General features: G+C 33.7%; 1 protein-coding gene across 1 annotated transcript; it reads right to left on the minus strand.

The window, feature by feature from the left end:
- Nucleotides 1-12,839: 12,839 nt before the first annotated feature.
- Nucleotides 12,840-15,491, minus strand: LOC106100257 (mitotic checkpoint protein BUB3). The gene is made up of 5 exons (XM_013279052.1): nucleotides 15,141-15,491; nucleotides 14,841-15,065; nucleotides 14,228-14,498; nucleotides 13,768-13,900; nucleotides 12,840-13,441 (listed from the first exon to the last, which is right to left on the minus strand). Exons 1-5 carry the CDS (start codon nucleotides 15,351-15,353, stop codon nucleotides 13,285-13,287), a joined length of 999 nt encoding a protein of 332 aa, XP_013134506.1. The 5' UTR covers nucleotides 15,354-15,491; the 3' UTR covers nucleotides 12,840-13,284.
- Between the last annotated feature and the right edge of the window lie 71 nt (nucleotides 15,492-15,562).

The raw sequence follows: 15,562 nt of genomic DNA on the forward strand, positions 1-15,562 counted from the left end.
TTCCATTCATTGCCTCCACTATTTGTTAAAAAAGTGCTAATAAATTTAAAGCAAAAGTTTACTTCGTAACGAATGACACGATAAAAATTCTTTTATTGTGATTTAGTGAGCAATACACACCATTACACGGGCACGTATAAATAACCATCGCACCAAACCCGTCCAATGAGAGCCGTAAATATTCAAAGGCGTGTCTAACGGAAAAACATTCGCCCGCGCTTTTCACTAACCTTACAACCTTCAATATCCCAACATTTGCTTAGTTTTAGACCATTTTAGGGGTCAATTTCTGTTCATTTTACCTTGAACAATCAGCGCAAACACCTTAGTGTATAACTCTAACACTAAATACACTAATAGGCATTTTCAACATCTACAAATAATGTTTAGTAGATATTTGGTTTGAGTTAATATTATAGTTTGAAAATTAGAGCATTTTGATATTCTTAATGACCTAGAATTTATCACTACCTCTGGTTAGACAAATAAACTAAAACAATGTTTAAAAACACTATATTTTCTTCTTCAATATTTTGATGCTTGATATTTGAATTGATTCAGTAAGGTGCGTGGGCGCGGAGGTGTAGAGGTTAAGTCTCAAATCTTGGGGATAAATAACTTTAGATGCAACATATCGATATTCCCATGGTTTTTATTGAGTGTTTATAGTTCTTTATGCATAACAAATGCATATTGTTACTTTTTTACTTAGCTGCAACAACATCTATTGTTCAGGTATCAAAAATGATTTTAAAACAATTGCAAATCGATTAGTCCTGTCAACTAGTTACCTACGAAACAAATGACAAACAAAGTGTGGTTTTAAATGTTAATATTAAAGCAAGGATACGAGGTTAACAGCAAATATATATTTATAGAGCTTATTAATTCATCCAGGAAATATATTCATACATGTTAGATCTTTGAATTAGCATAGTATATTTCATTCTACTTTACTTTAGCCGGGGTCAAAGGTCATCGTGTTCCAAAGTACTGTAATATATCCATGTGCTTACAAATTTACAGTTTTATCACACTTTATCGTGCGACTAGACCTTCGGTGACATATCCTTGACCCCTCATCAGACCACCGATAGATTTACAATCACCATAATGCTCTCTGAAACCAACTCCGACCCACAATATTAATCTATACACCTCCTATAAAACATTGCCATGCAATTATTAACTCTGTGTCTTAGTTAATAAGCCTTTGTTAACATAATTTAACGGGTTAAAGTGACAATGGTTTTCTGAAGCCACCCAAGGCGGTCGTAGCTCTATAAATGCACACAATTTACAATGTTCCTAAGATGTTGAAAAGTTTGGTTCATTGTATACCTAATGAGATTGCCTGATAGAGAAATTGTTGCTATGAATTGTTAAAACATTTATTTCTTTAGGTATTTTTCTAAAAGAGTAGTTCTAAATTTACTAACAACTGAAAATTAAAACAACCTCAAACTTGATTTTGCAACTAAAACTATTAACAAATACCTAGAAAAGAGAACAGGCTAGAAAAAAAGAAATCTAACGGATCAATCTATACTATAATAAAGCGTTAACACACACTTCTTTGTTGCCTAAGATGCTAGCAATTACAGCATATCTTTCAATAATTCTTTTTTTAATTAAAAGACCTACACTTGCGTCACGCTTTAGGATATATATTTTCACACCATTAAACTTAGGGGGTAAATATTTTGGATAAAAAGCCTAATGTGGGAAAGAGACCATAAGTTGCTGCCAACATCAAGGAAGCAAGGTTGTCATGATGTCATGTCATTTTGAGATAATTTGACACATGTAAATAATAAAATAGTTTCATGCGGAATAAGCCGCACGCGAACAGCTAGTTATTAAATAATCTGGATATATTTGTAAACAAACTTTTCTTTATAAGCATTTAATCATTCAAACCCATATTTGTAAAACTAATAATGCAATGTATCATTACAACACTCGACACCTCTGAAGTTTCCAATATGTCTAATATGTTAACACTTACTCGAGCTCACATCTCCTAGTAATGTTAGAATTAATTAAAACTATTAGTCAAGTTGAACGTCTGTCGCAGGCGCGTCCGGGTTAATCATAAAGTATAGAGGTCTCATCCTCTACGGGAAAATACATCTCGTTTACTGCAATATTATAGCGTATATCTAGAAGTTAACTGAACTCAGTCGTCTTTACTAATGTTATAAAGAGGAAAGATTAAGATTTTTGTATTGAGATAATTCAAAAACTTACAGACCGATTTTTAAAATTCTTGCACCATTAAAAATCACTGAGTAATGTAAGCTATGTTTTTACTATTTTCACGAGGACGAAGTCGCGAGCAACAGCTAGTAATTATTAAGGACGCAGTGAGATCTGTAGTAACTAATGGAGGAGGTACTTATTAATGGTTAACAATAACTGCAGAAGTAAATATTCAATTAAGATGTGACGGCTTATAGAGATGTATTAAGAGTATATAATACGACCTACAGTAGGATAAAGGCTGAGCCTGCAGCCCATTGTTGTCGATTTAATTTTTTTTTTACTTAGGTCATAAGGAACTGTTTTTGTGACAACAATAAGAATCTTTTTAAATTATTTTTTTAAAAGGCAACGGTGATATACAAAATTAGCAGCAATAATCTAAATAGAGTCCAGTGAATAAATTATTATTGACATTTAAAATTTAACATAATAACATTGTAATATCGGAACTTATAAGTAAAGTGCGTAGTTCGTACCGGTCATTCGCTCGAGGAAACTTTGAAACATTTCACGTCCATTTCGCTTGTAAATACTGTCGTTACATAAGCCATTACATAAACATAAAACTTATGTTTTACGTGTGTCGTCTGAACATATGGCTATTCACCGTTGCTTCCCCAGGTACAGATAATGTTAGGGTTACCACACTGACGTGAAACACGACTACTTTTAACAAACTAAACACGTTACAGTGATTCTATTAAAAATGTCAACTTTATTAATGACTAGCTTTTGCTTACGACTCCGACCGCGTGGATTAAAAAAATAAAATTGAGTAGCCTGTGTGTTCTTCCATACTATCCTCTACTCTATACTAAATTTCATCATTCATAAAGTTGTTACATAAATTAAAAACAGATGCTACTGGCAAGCATTCTTTCTTTAGTAAATTAATATTATAAATTAGGACTGTCCAGCTATCTGGTTGTATTATGGTCAGCGTGGATCGCTTCCTGTTGTGTCGTACCGTGTTGTATCAGATATGTATCAATATGCTAGTTATTTACAGGCCATTAAGGCTCTGTGGCTCTGTAAAGCGGGTGTAAATCAGACGTGCCTTATCAAAACGCTCCGTGACACAAAATGATTGACGTTTATAATACCATCCTCTTTATGGACGACGTTGGCGTTATATTAGCAGTTAAAGTATAAAAAGGATGGACAAATATGTATGTACCGCTAGACGCACATCGACTATAGGAACAGAATTAAAATTGCTCATAAAACTGTTTTTCTGCCAGTGATGTGCTATGTGACAATCTTTTACATTCTGGATACACTGGTCGCGTGCAATATGCAATCAAAAACATTTTACACACCATATTGTGTATACAATTTCTACTTTAGACTCACTGTTAGTATGTTAGTTTATATAACTTTGTTGCCTTTATTTGTATACATTGTTACTATATAAATAAATACATCTTTCCATTGTGTTTTTGGCGCTCCAAACCGTACCAGGCTAACTTTCTTGAAAACATCGATTTTTTCAAATTTCTAACCATATCAAGATTTATTATCTTACATATTACGATTGTACGAATAATAAAGATATTATAGAATGCAATATCTATTCTTGTCTTTAAATTCTTTTATTGCGTCATTCGCGGTCTTTTGGACAACTGCCAAAATTATTTTCCTAACAAGCGTTAATAACCTTAAATCAAAACAGCTTCATTCCACGAGAATTTCAACAAATGAATACTATTCAAATGATAGACATTATTAGCTCTAGACTATTTTATTGTCTTCATTTTTTAATTTATAGTCTATTTTATCAAAATAACAAAGAAGATATTTATTATTTGTAAAATTTTATGACTACTAATGAACAATCTAGATTGACCGATTATAGTTTATTTATATTTATTTTGTCGACAATAAATGCCACATCAAGCAAATTTGTTTTTTTTACTTTTTTCATATTTCTAATTTAATCCGACTGTTTTACATATAGGATGTTCTTGTTACCGATATTTATAGATAGGCTGTATACATTGCAAGTTGATCTCTTGATTTCAAATATACGATATTGTAAATTTATCTAAATGGGGCGGACTTCACTTACTCTTCTTCCCAATTAAATCTAGTAGCGTGTTTGTAACTAATTTTAATAAAACTTTAAATATCTGAATGTACAAAATAACCTCTAAACTTGACACATGTAGAGTAAACAATATTGCAAGTCGTTTGAATTCCAAAGGCAGCTTAATTTTATGATACAGATAATTAAAAACGTTTTAAAACCTATTTAGGAATAACACGCGAATCGAATTAATATTTTATAGCGGCTAGCGTTGGGGACGTAGTGATGTCACTTAGTCGTAAAACTAATTAGAGCTTATATGCTATATAGCGCGCGATTTATAACTGCTATTAATATTAACGGAGCTGCTCGCTCGGCTTTACTCGCTTCCCTTTTGGATAAAACGCCTTAGTGCTTCTGCTTTTTATGTGTCGTATGAATACGAGTGAAATGTGATTTATGTGTATGTGTATTTTGCTGTTTTGTTCGGATCTATTGAAATCTTCATTCGTCCGTGAGCGTTCCTCCGTAAGCGGTATTTTTATTTCCTTATTGAACTTTCTATATTAATTGCAAGTTTTAGAGTACTAGCTGATGCGATTTCGTCTGCGCGGAATTAAAAAAAAAACATTTTTTTTAATATCCTTTTAATCTATCACAGATAATGCTATTTTCTATATCTATACCTTATAATGATATCCGTTACGCCGTTCTAGAAACACCCACCCATCCAAACTTTCTCACCCTAAACATATTTTGAAATAAGATTGTAACATGTTTACTTTTTTGGATAAAATATTCGTCAGTTTTAATAGTGTTTTCTGAAAGCGACATAACTTAAAATCCTATATTCTTAAACATTAGTGTACGGTTATTGGACTAATATATCCGCAAGTGGCAACACCGTAGTCCATCGGCAGATGGTGCTGGGGTCGCCGCGAGTGCGAAAGCCGGTCTATTTGTTACATTAGTAAAACTATTAAACCTGCGCTCAGCCGCGCCAGTGCGAGCGCATTTGTTGCGGAACACCCTGTGCGAACTCGCTCTAGTGATGTCACGTCATATCGATATCGACTGTAACCTAAAACGTTAGTAATGCGGTATGCATATTTGGGTAATGTAGATTTACAATCTCATTACTGTTGAATCTTTTTCGACGTTAAAGTTAGACAAATTAAGATTAGGCTAAAAAGATATAAAAGTGCATTGTTTCTTCGCATAAATATTGTCCTTATTTTGCGTTTTTGTTATTAAAATCTTTGTCATTACGTTACTTACGCTCTCATATTTTTAATAATTGGAGCAGCAAGTTATAACAGAAATGAATATTTTAACAAAATTAAAAACAAAATGAAATCGATAAATTATGCAAAAAAACATTAATAAAATGGACATTGTAAATCTTCGCGACCCCATCCCTACGAGTCCGCGAAGACACTGAGCAATAACATCCTCCGTCGAACGCGTATATTTAACACTACTTAAATAATACTGTTCGCTAAATTAACAAAAATCGCCCCTATTTCAAAGGGAATAAAAATCATAATCATCGCAAAAATAATTTTGTCAATTAAATAATCTATTTCTCAATCATACAAGCGATTATGAACTTTAACTCTTTCGAAATACGATTTCAATGAGTTGTAAGGTTAAGTTTGTAATAAACAACGATGTACAGCCCGCTGTGAGATTCGCGCCATTTGATTTAAACGAACAAACGTGTCTCGGTATTAACTCACTCGCAATTTGTCATTGGATGTGAGAAAGTGGTATATTGTTACTGGTCAGCGGAATATAATAATGGCGGCTATACGAGCGCCACCCGGGACGAACGCGGCGCTGGCTAACTGGTGATCACTTTTAGCATGTATCGATGAATTATAACAAATACAACCGGAATAGAAAAAGTATTTACACAGAATATTTGTGTCTGTCACCGTATAGTTGCATCACAATTACTTTCATTATTATATAGTTATCTAGATATTAAATTATGTATGCATTGAACTAGATCTTAGATTTTTAATTTAATAATTAAAAAAAAAGTTGACGTGAAATCTTCAAGCTAAACGGAAAATTAATCAAGAATATAGATAAATAGACATGAAAGTCTTGGTTGTTAAGTTTAACAGATCAAACCTTTTAATATTAACGAATTCAAATATAACAAAAACGCATTCAAAATATGCTCAAATATACAATTTGGCAATTTCAATCGGCAATTATATTATCATCAATAAAGATAATTAGATTTATGTTATCAAATTCTTTGAATACATAGAAAAGAATGTATAAATCAATTTACTTTTGCTATGTCATGCAATAGATAAAAAATTGCAATGCAAAGATGCAATTTTTTACGCTAAATTCGCTTGCAATGTGACGTGTAATGAGTGACTAATTTATTAAACTCGAATTAACCCTCGAGGTGTGAAAGTCTAGAGAAGTTTAGAGTCATTGCGAAACATTCCATTCCAGTATTGTTTGGATTCTGAAGTGTTCATTAAAAATGTACGTCTCGTGGGAATGGACGGTGAGAGGCTGAGTCGACAGAATCGAGCACAGTGCTGCCACCATCAAGAGCCGATACACTCGAGTGTTTAGCTTACTCTGTCATTCAATTGTTTATTATCTGTACACCTTAAGATTGAACGTTTCGTTCTCTATAATCGACATTTAGTTTAGCCTTTCCTAGTTGATATACAGTGTGTTAGAGAGAAACTGCAGGATAATACAAAATTTGATTTGAAAAATTTGTTTGACAAAAAATATCTAAATGGTTTAATTAATATTATGCCCCTTTTTAAGAACATTCTGCGTGACTTCCCACAAGAATCTTATTAAAAACGTGTTATATGCTAACTAAATTTTAACTTTCAGGATCCAACGCGATCAAAGTCGCGTGGAATAGATAGTAGCACGTAAACTACTCAATATTAAACAGTGTAGGTACATTAATTGACACTGGGGCGATGTTATTTAGCGCTCCCAAGTGTATTTCAATTTAACAACAAAGTTTTACTTGGTCGTCGCGACGTTTAGTGTCGTTTCACAGAGATTAGGCTATAACCGCACCACCCACTGATCCTAGACCAGGCTAGGCACCATATGTGGCCTGAAGAACCGTATTTTAGACTTTTACGATTATGAAGAACGAGCCTAGTCTCCTGTCGCGAGATTTAATAATACTAAATTTAATCTTGGACTATGCAATATTTTAAATCACTGAAATGTATTAAAGTACTGCGATATAAGAAATTAAATATTAAAGAACGATTTTCATATTGCAGATTGCCTTATTTAACCGGAACATCGGAATATAGAACTTTGTGAAGTAAATTTAGTAAAAGAAATGATTCAACTTTTCCTAGAATTTATCATACTTCATTGACTCACAGAGTATATCCAATGTAATTATTTATTCTCAGAAATAACATCGGAAATTATTGTAATCTTACTAATATATTTTATCGAGTAGTTTCACTAGTTGTCATCTATGATGGCCGAAATAATAATGACGGAAAACCGCGCCCAAAACTTGCAAACATTATGCCGTAACACATATAAAAAAAATAAAAAAACATACAGACGAATTGAGTACCTCCGTCTTTTGGGAAGTCGGTCAAAAAGAACGCGCCCGAATTTACGGTACAAATGCAGGCTGATCCCGCCATAGGCGCTAGGCGTGCATTGCACTTTGCACGGATTTAGTTGGTATATGTACTAATTTAAAAATAAATGGGTTAATTACAATTAAATAATGTTATACAAAACATTTTATAGCACGGGAACTAAATAAACCGTTATGACGTTACATTCTATCGCGGCGAGGGCGCGTGGGCGGGCGATCATGGATTCGGTAATCAAATGAAATAGATGCGGTATTTTGATTATCTCTCATTGTAACAAATGATTTCTGATAATGCTTTGTTTTTTAAGTGCGCACATAATTATCACCTTCGAATATATCAGGGTACATTTTACGTAACACGTTCGTATTAAAGCGACATTCCGTGACTTCAATTTGTCTCTAATGGCGTAGGTGTGAGGTTGTCTGCTAATTTCAATATAGTATGTCAGTAAATTAGACTTTAACTATATAATCTACGTTTGATTTATACATATGTGTAAGTAATGTACAGAGGTATGTACTTTATATGCAAATAATATACTTAACACGTAGCGCCGGTATGACCAGCTTATCTCGTTTAATTTATCCATTTGACATTATAATAAGATTCTATTTAATTTTGTGAAAAAACAATGAAGGTATGTAATTAATGGAAAATATACACTTCCTTGTTATGTACTCTTCTGTTAAATAGTGAATAATAAAATAATACTTAGTGTGGAAACACGTGTAAAAGTTTTATCATGGTAGACTTGAAACAGGCAGTTAATTTGTTTTAATAAGTTACTAATTAAGTGCGTTATACAAGTGTATAAATATTCCATTGCCACCTCAATCGTAAGATACTTCCATGTTGAGATGTCACTCGGATCTGTCAAACAAAGACGGACGTCTCTGTTTCACATAAGCGTTCCGTTTCACGACTAGATTTTATTGAGGCTCAATTTATTTCGTATTAGCGAGTTGAGGCGAGTGTTTGCGTTTCCCACAGTTGCACTCCGGTGACTAGATAACTTTATTATAGGTCCCTATTAAAGAGAAATTATTGTGACTAACACATCGGAACTCTCGTGTTATATCTGAGAGCTTATACAATTCATAAATTCACACCTGTTTTCCATTAAGACGGAGATAGTGGACATTTTAGCATAAGTTAAAGGCTCGCCGCTGTTTAATGGACGCCCATAGCTCTCCTCCGGCAGACGACAGACGTTGGTATTGGCAAATGTATCACAAATAAACTCAAATATATTTAGACGCCATCTTTATCTGCATGTGACATTAACTAATGAGCGATCGCGTCAAGGTCCTTAATTTTTTTATTTCGCGGAACTTTTATTTATTGCAAGCTATAAATGTCATCGATGTTGTTATTCACAAATTTCATACAGATAATGGCAAAGAAACATTTGTACTTTTTAAATTATATTTCAAAATGTGCCATATAACACAGATAACGAACAAAATATATCTAATTGCGTTTAGAATGATTTCGTCGCAAGTAGCGACATTAACAGATGAAAATTGCCCGCGTCGCCACAGCCACCGGTTTCCTTTAATTGAAAGACATTAAGATAGACAGGGACACGCTTTATCTTCATTTGGAGTTCGAGTAATACGCATTCAGTGCGATAAGTCCACTGATACATTCCGATATCGGCAAACATTTGCAAATTATTTCATTAACACGTATAAATGCTTTATCCTTAATGATGTTTTAAATACACGGCAATATGACACTGCTAGTCTAAAGATTGAGGTTAGAGAACTATATTAAACAAGTTTATGTTTAAAATATAACCTTAACACCAGAAGCATTGTATTGTAATAAGGACAATAATACGTATGTCTTAAAATATTTCGCATTATTATTAACACTGTAAATGCTCCGTCAAGTCGCGAGCTTTTGTTAATTTATAAAACAAACGCTACCCAGCTATTGATGGCAAGAAAATGTCAGATGCGAATTAAAATGCGTTAACACCCAGGAGTCTAATTTACGGCTCGTAATATTAAAGAACAACCTTTTAAATTATCACAGATATTACACTATCCTGTTTTAATTTAACACGGAACCTAAGAAAACGTCCTTTATAGATTTATTCTGTTATTTATAAAATAACACAAGCTTATAATATCACATAATATGTAAAAAATAGGACTAATTACACGTTACTAAAAAGTGTAAGTTTTGATCTGTGTTGACAATTTTTCGTGTTTGAATTGGAACGCGAGATGTAGCTACATTGAAGTGGCAAGCTAAGCTGTTGGTGTTCGTTTCTTTCAAATGTTTTTTACAACATCCCATTAATTAAACAATAACGTCTCGTTTCACGCACGTCTCAATATTTCCATTGTACGACAGAGAGCGGTACAAAAGAGAATCGACGCGCCATAACTCATGTGCAGTAATGAGTTTGTCTAAATTAATTACAAAGGCGATAGCTAACGACGAGCTCCGACAATAATTCAAGAAATGCGTTTAACGAAATGTAATTAAACGAAATTAATTGTGTTTTGAAATCATTGCGGCAATTTGTCGTCCATTCAATTTGAAGTGTGTAGGGTGACCACAGAGTTAGCGTATTATAGACCTAACCTTTTTTTTTCAAGCAGTAGTATCCTTTATCTATATTATGTTAAATACATATTTATATCTTCTTTATATGTTTGTGAAGGGAACAGTAAGCCGGTATAACATGATAGTACTAGACACTATCTATTTACAGTGACAAATTGCAATTAAGTTAGAATAACAAGTAACATAATATTTTACATTTAACAAGTACCAATCACTGTGAAAATCTATGTAAACGCTTATCGATACACAGCTGTGCTAACTAGGCTTGAAGAAACATCGAGATGCGATTGAAACTTACCAAATAAGTAAAAAACTTATGTTGCGAGTGACAATTTCCGTTCGCCGCCAGAGATGCGTGATAAATTATTTATTATCTGTGCTCAATCTGTTTAATGAAATTGCCACAGCGTGACGTTCCCGTATTGATAATCGAAGAGTCAAAGAACAAGTTTGTATTACATGATGTTTCCTTGATTTGTCGACACTTTATATACATACAATATAACTTATCATGATGCTTAGTGAATTATAATTCCAGTATTGAATACAAAATTCAATAATTCACATCCCTAGTTATATCTGACAGCTGCCAAAACATGACAGAAATAGAAGTACAGATTATATTAGTACTAAAAGGTACTAAAAACAACGTTTTCCATTTTGGTCCTCGGAAAATCACTAATCACAATCATCTTATTTTCTTTAGAAATGAATGTGAACATATTCGAGTACTGTGTTACTTTTATTTTAAAAATGTCCAAATCAATTGAGATTCCTGGCCAACCTTATCAATGTCCACCTACGCATAACAACATATCGTACAAGCAATAATGACACTTATCGTGCAATAATGTAATGCAAATAAGTCTATAGTTCTATACCCGTCTCGTAAGGCGTAGAACACACTAGACACAAGTGGGTAACGCCTACAGAATATGTGAAGAGCTCTCCGAATAACGATCAAATGTAACAAATAAGTACCTATGAGCGAATTACTGTGATAGATTCAAACGAAACGTTATAAAATCAATACTGCGAATTACTTAGCTGCGGTGCGATTATTTTATAAAAGTTCAACGCCTAATAGTTTAACTCTGCAAAAACTGTAATTACCATCCTTTACAAAGCGAAGTCTAACAGTTGTTATGGATTAGAAATGACTGACAAAAATCCCAAGTGAGTGTGCCCTACAAAATTCGCATTATGTGATTGGTCAAATCTCCACAAAGTATTCCAGGATATCATTCTAAAATAATTAACAAATGAAAGTTTTTAGCAATTTACAAATAACGGGAAAGGAAAATACTCCACAAACAGAAGCTACAATCCATAAATAGTGATTTAACTTTATTAGCAATTTCGCATGTGCTTACTTGAAACAACGCTTAACTAACCTATGCCGTTACAAATTTGAACAGGCCGTGATTTCAGTAAACAGAAAGTGGTTTTGTGCAGGCGCGCAAACGAGAGACCAGGCGTGTATTACTTCCTCAATTAGCTAAGCTTCTAATAGTAGAATATAATTACGCGAGAGGGGTTATATGGCGTCTGCAAACACAGGCCCATCTTCATACTTCGACGCGAGTAACATTTCTAAGAAGGCTTTAGGTGGTCGCAAATATGACCATTGTTTGAACGGCAATTTGGACCGGTCGAGTCTTACGTACTCGCAACATTATCTGTGCACCACATCCGAACGAAAATAGACTTTATCTTGACAGCTATACGTCAAAATATTCCCGACAATGTTTTTGCGATGGTCTTGAAAGTACTCTTAAATTTAATTGCAAAATCCTTTCGCGAACGCGCCTCTTGTGTGCACGCGAAATGTGTTAATTTGAAAATGTTTGTAATACGAGGTTTAATGTTAAGTTATACTGTGCGCGAATTCTCTCCTTTCAAAGTTCACAAAGGCAGGTTTTATAATCTGGCGCGAAAGGCACTCCCTTGAATAAACAACGACTTGTTTCCGGTTACTTTTTAATCTAGTATATTGTTAGAAACGTTTTTCAGTATGGTGTTAATAACTATGAAATGTTAATGAAATAGTTTTTTTTATGTAATATTCCTATGCAAATAAATATTTTTTTTATTGTTTATATCTGACTATAGGTATTAAAAAAGTCCCGTCTATAACGTTTTATTAAATGAACGAGTTGTGGGGGGTTACGGAAATTTTACTGTACAACATATGGGGAACCGTGTAATTTAAAATCTTAGGTATTATTTAGACTATTTAATTACATGTGTATTTCTACTGAAAAGATTTCAATCAAAGTTCGTAAACTTTGATCAATAAACACTTAAGGAAGTTGTATTAAAAATAAAACAATATATATAAACTAATTATTTATTTAAACTTCACTTATCACTTATAGTACGTCACTGACACATCCAATCTGTGAACACCCGACAGACCCCACAGGCTTTATATATCTACAAACACAAAGAAACATTGATTCCTAAACATGATTAACGCTCACATACTGAGTACTACTTCAATTATATGTATGAAAAACGAAACACAGAAACTATTTAAACACACATTACAATTAAAAAAAAAACAATGTACACATCAAATAAATGTTTTACGAATTTTATTATACACCAAAAACATATTAAAAATTGACTCTTGTCCATTTTAAAACTACCACATTTAAAAAAAGAGTCCTAAAAACTCAAAAATGTACTCTTATTTAAATTTAAGTGACTATAAAAGGCACAATTTCACTATAAGATATATAAAGCACTGCTGGGGCTCTAGCGGGGTGTCTGGGAGCCTCATTTGGGCTTGGTCTCCTGGTCGGTGACATAGCGGATGTAGATGGTGTCCTCGGGCCGGGGCTCCTCGGCCTGGGACTCGTCCAGCTGGGAGCACGCGATGGCCAGCGCTGACCCATCGTGGGAGAAACTCAGCGCTGACACTGCTGTATTGTATCTACACATTTATTGGGAAATAAATTAAGGAAAGGGATTACCTCTCTCATTAACTCTAAAACATTGTTTATTTATTCATTTAATATCTGCCATCAATTAGAAAATAAAATGGACAATCCCAGACAAATGTAAAAGCATAATATTGTCTGTTTTGTCTCAAAGAGAATGACAATATGTGGCGATGTATCTGGCATGCAGAGACCTCGATGGCACATGTCAGTGAAGAGGAAGAAAAAGAAATGTCATTATGATAGACTAGATCGAGGACGAGTATATGTAAATAAAGAATTATTACCATTCGAGTCTTTAAATAAATTTAAAACATACCTATGAAATTGGCAAAGTCTCTTCTTGTTAAACCCATCCCATATGTTTACATAGCCATCGGAACCGCCCGTCGCAAATGTATTGTACACAGAGTGGAAACTGATTGCATTGACAGGGTAAATTTTTTCCAAACCTGAAAAAGAAATAAGAATTCATAATAATTTTACGCGTACGTCGAGTAAACATTCTTACGGTGATGGAAAACATTGTAATGCAATGCATATATTGAAGTCAAAAACAAGTGTGAAGTCAAACAAACCACATTGGGCCAATGTGGTTCACAGAGCTGGACAATGTTATATTTTAGGTAGAAAATTTTGCAAGCTTGTATCAAATTGGTGGCAAAATTCACTTAAAAAAATTATTTCATTCAACTTTACCTTCAACATTTAATTATTACTCTTTTAAAGATACTCAAGTGACATATTAAATCTATTCATCTATCATTGTTTTCACTTACCACCATCTTTAATCCTATGACATTTAAAAGCGTATTTCTTTTTCTGTACTTCAGGATTGCTGTCCAGATACTCTACAGCCACTCTGCCCTCAATAGAACTGAGAACATATCCCTGCTTGTTTGGGAATACTCGTATACAACGAGTCTGATACTTGAGAGATGATTCCCTTCTTTGGTTTACATGGCCCATGTTACGTACATCCCAGACAAAGATTTTACGACCTGAAGTGCCTACTACAAACTTCTCTCCAACTATACTCATTGTATACACCTGGAAAATTCAATTTAAAGTTAAGAAATTTGATTACAACACTGTCACAGTTTAATGCAATATCAGATGTGATGATATCTGAAGATAGATGATCAGATGATACTAAAATATGATGAAATGCATCAAAAATTATTGATAATAGTTGATCCACAAGACCATCCTTGCAAAAATTAAAAAAAAAACTAAATGTTTCTTCAAATTAAGTTTTTTTAAATAGCTAAAATATCAGCAAGATTTGTTGAGCTATTCTGAAGATTGTAGTAGCAAACATCCATCCATCAAAACTTTCGCATTTATAATATTAGTAAGATTAGATTTTGTTGAGTATGAAGTTGATTTTACCCTTTCATTCCCTTGGTTGTATGTGCCCACACAATTAGGGACACGGCTGTCCCACATTTTGACTGTCCCATCCCAGCTGCCCGTGAGCACGGCGTTCACCTCACTAGCAAACTCCACACAGCGAATTGCTCCTTTGTGTTCTCCAAGAACCGTCTCTGAGCTTGCATTGAGATCATACATCTTGAGAGTCTGGTCTAGCCCACCGCTATATGAGTGGACTGCATCCTAAATTAAGTCATATAATAGTTAAGTTGTAATTTTTTTGGTACATAAAATGTATGAAATTCGCGGATAGTTTACCCTAAAACAAACATCGAGAACCGGCAATTCGTGATTATATTTATGTCTTTCAACGTTCGAAGTGACGTCGTATAACCTAACTGAACAGTCCCATGATGAAACAAGCAAGAATTGGCTGGATTTTGGTGCAAACTTGACGCTAGAAATCGCATCTTCTGGCAAGTTCTTCAATTTAAATTCTGTGCGGGACTCCGCAACCCGCGTCACAGTCATTGTGGAAGCAATTTTGTTAGGTAGTTTTTTAACAGTTTCAAGATTACTTTATGTGATTGTGTTTTGAATTTTTCTATAATTTCAAATTGGTAAATATACAATAAACACCATGCATCACGAAAAACGTCACATTGACATCCGTCAATTCGAATTTGAATTTATGCTTAAACAGATTATAATTTACACGTAAAAATGTTAAAAACAAAAAA

The sequence above is a fragment of the Papilio polytes genome, unplaced genomic scaffold, assembly GCF_000836215.1.
Source record: "Papilio polytes unplaced genomic scaffold, Ppol_1.0 DF824058.1, whole genome shotgun sequence".
Lineage (NCBI taxonomy): Eukaryota > Metazoa > Arthropoda > Insecta > Lepidoptera > Papilionidae > Papilio > Papilio polytes.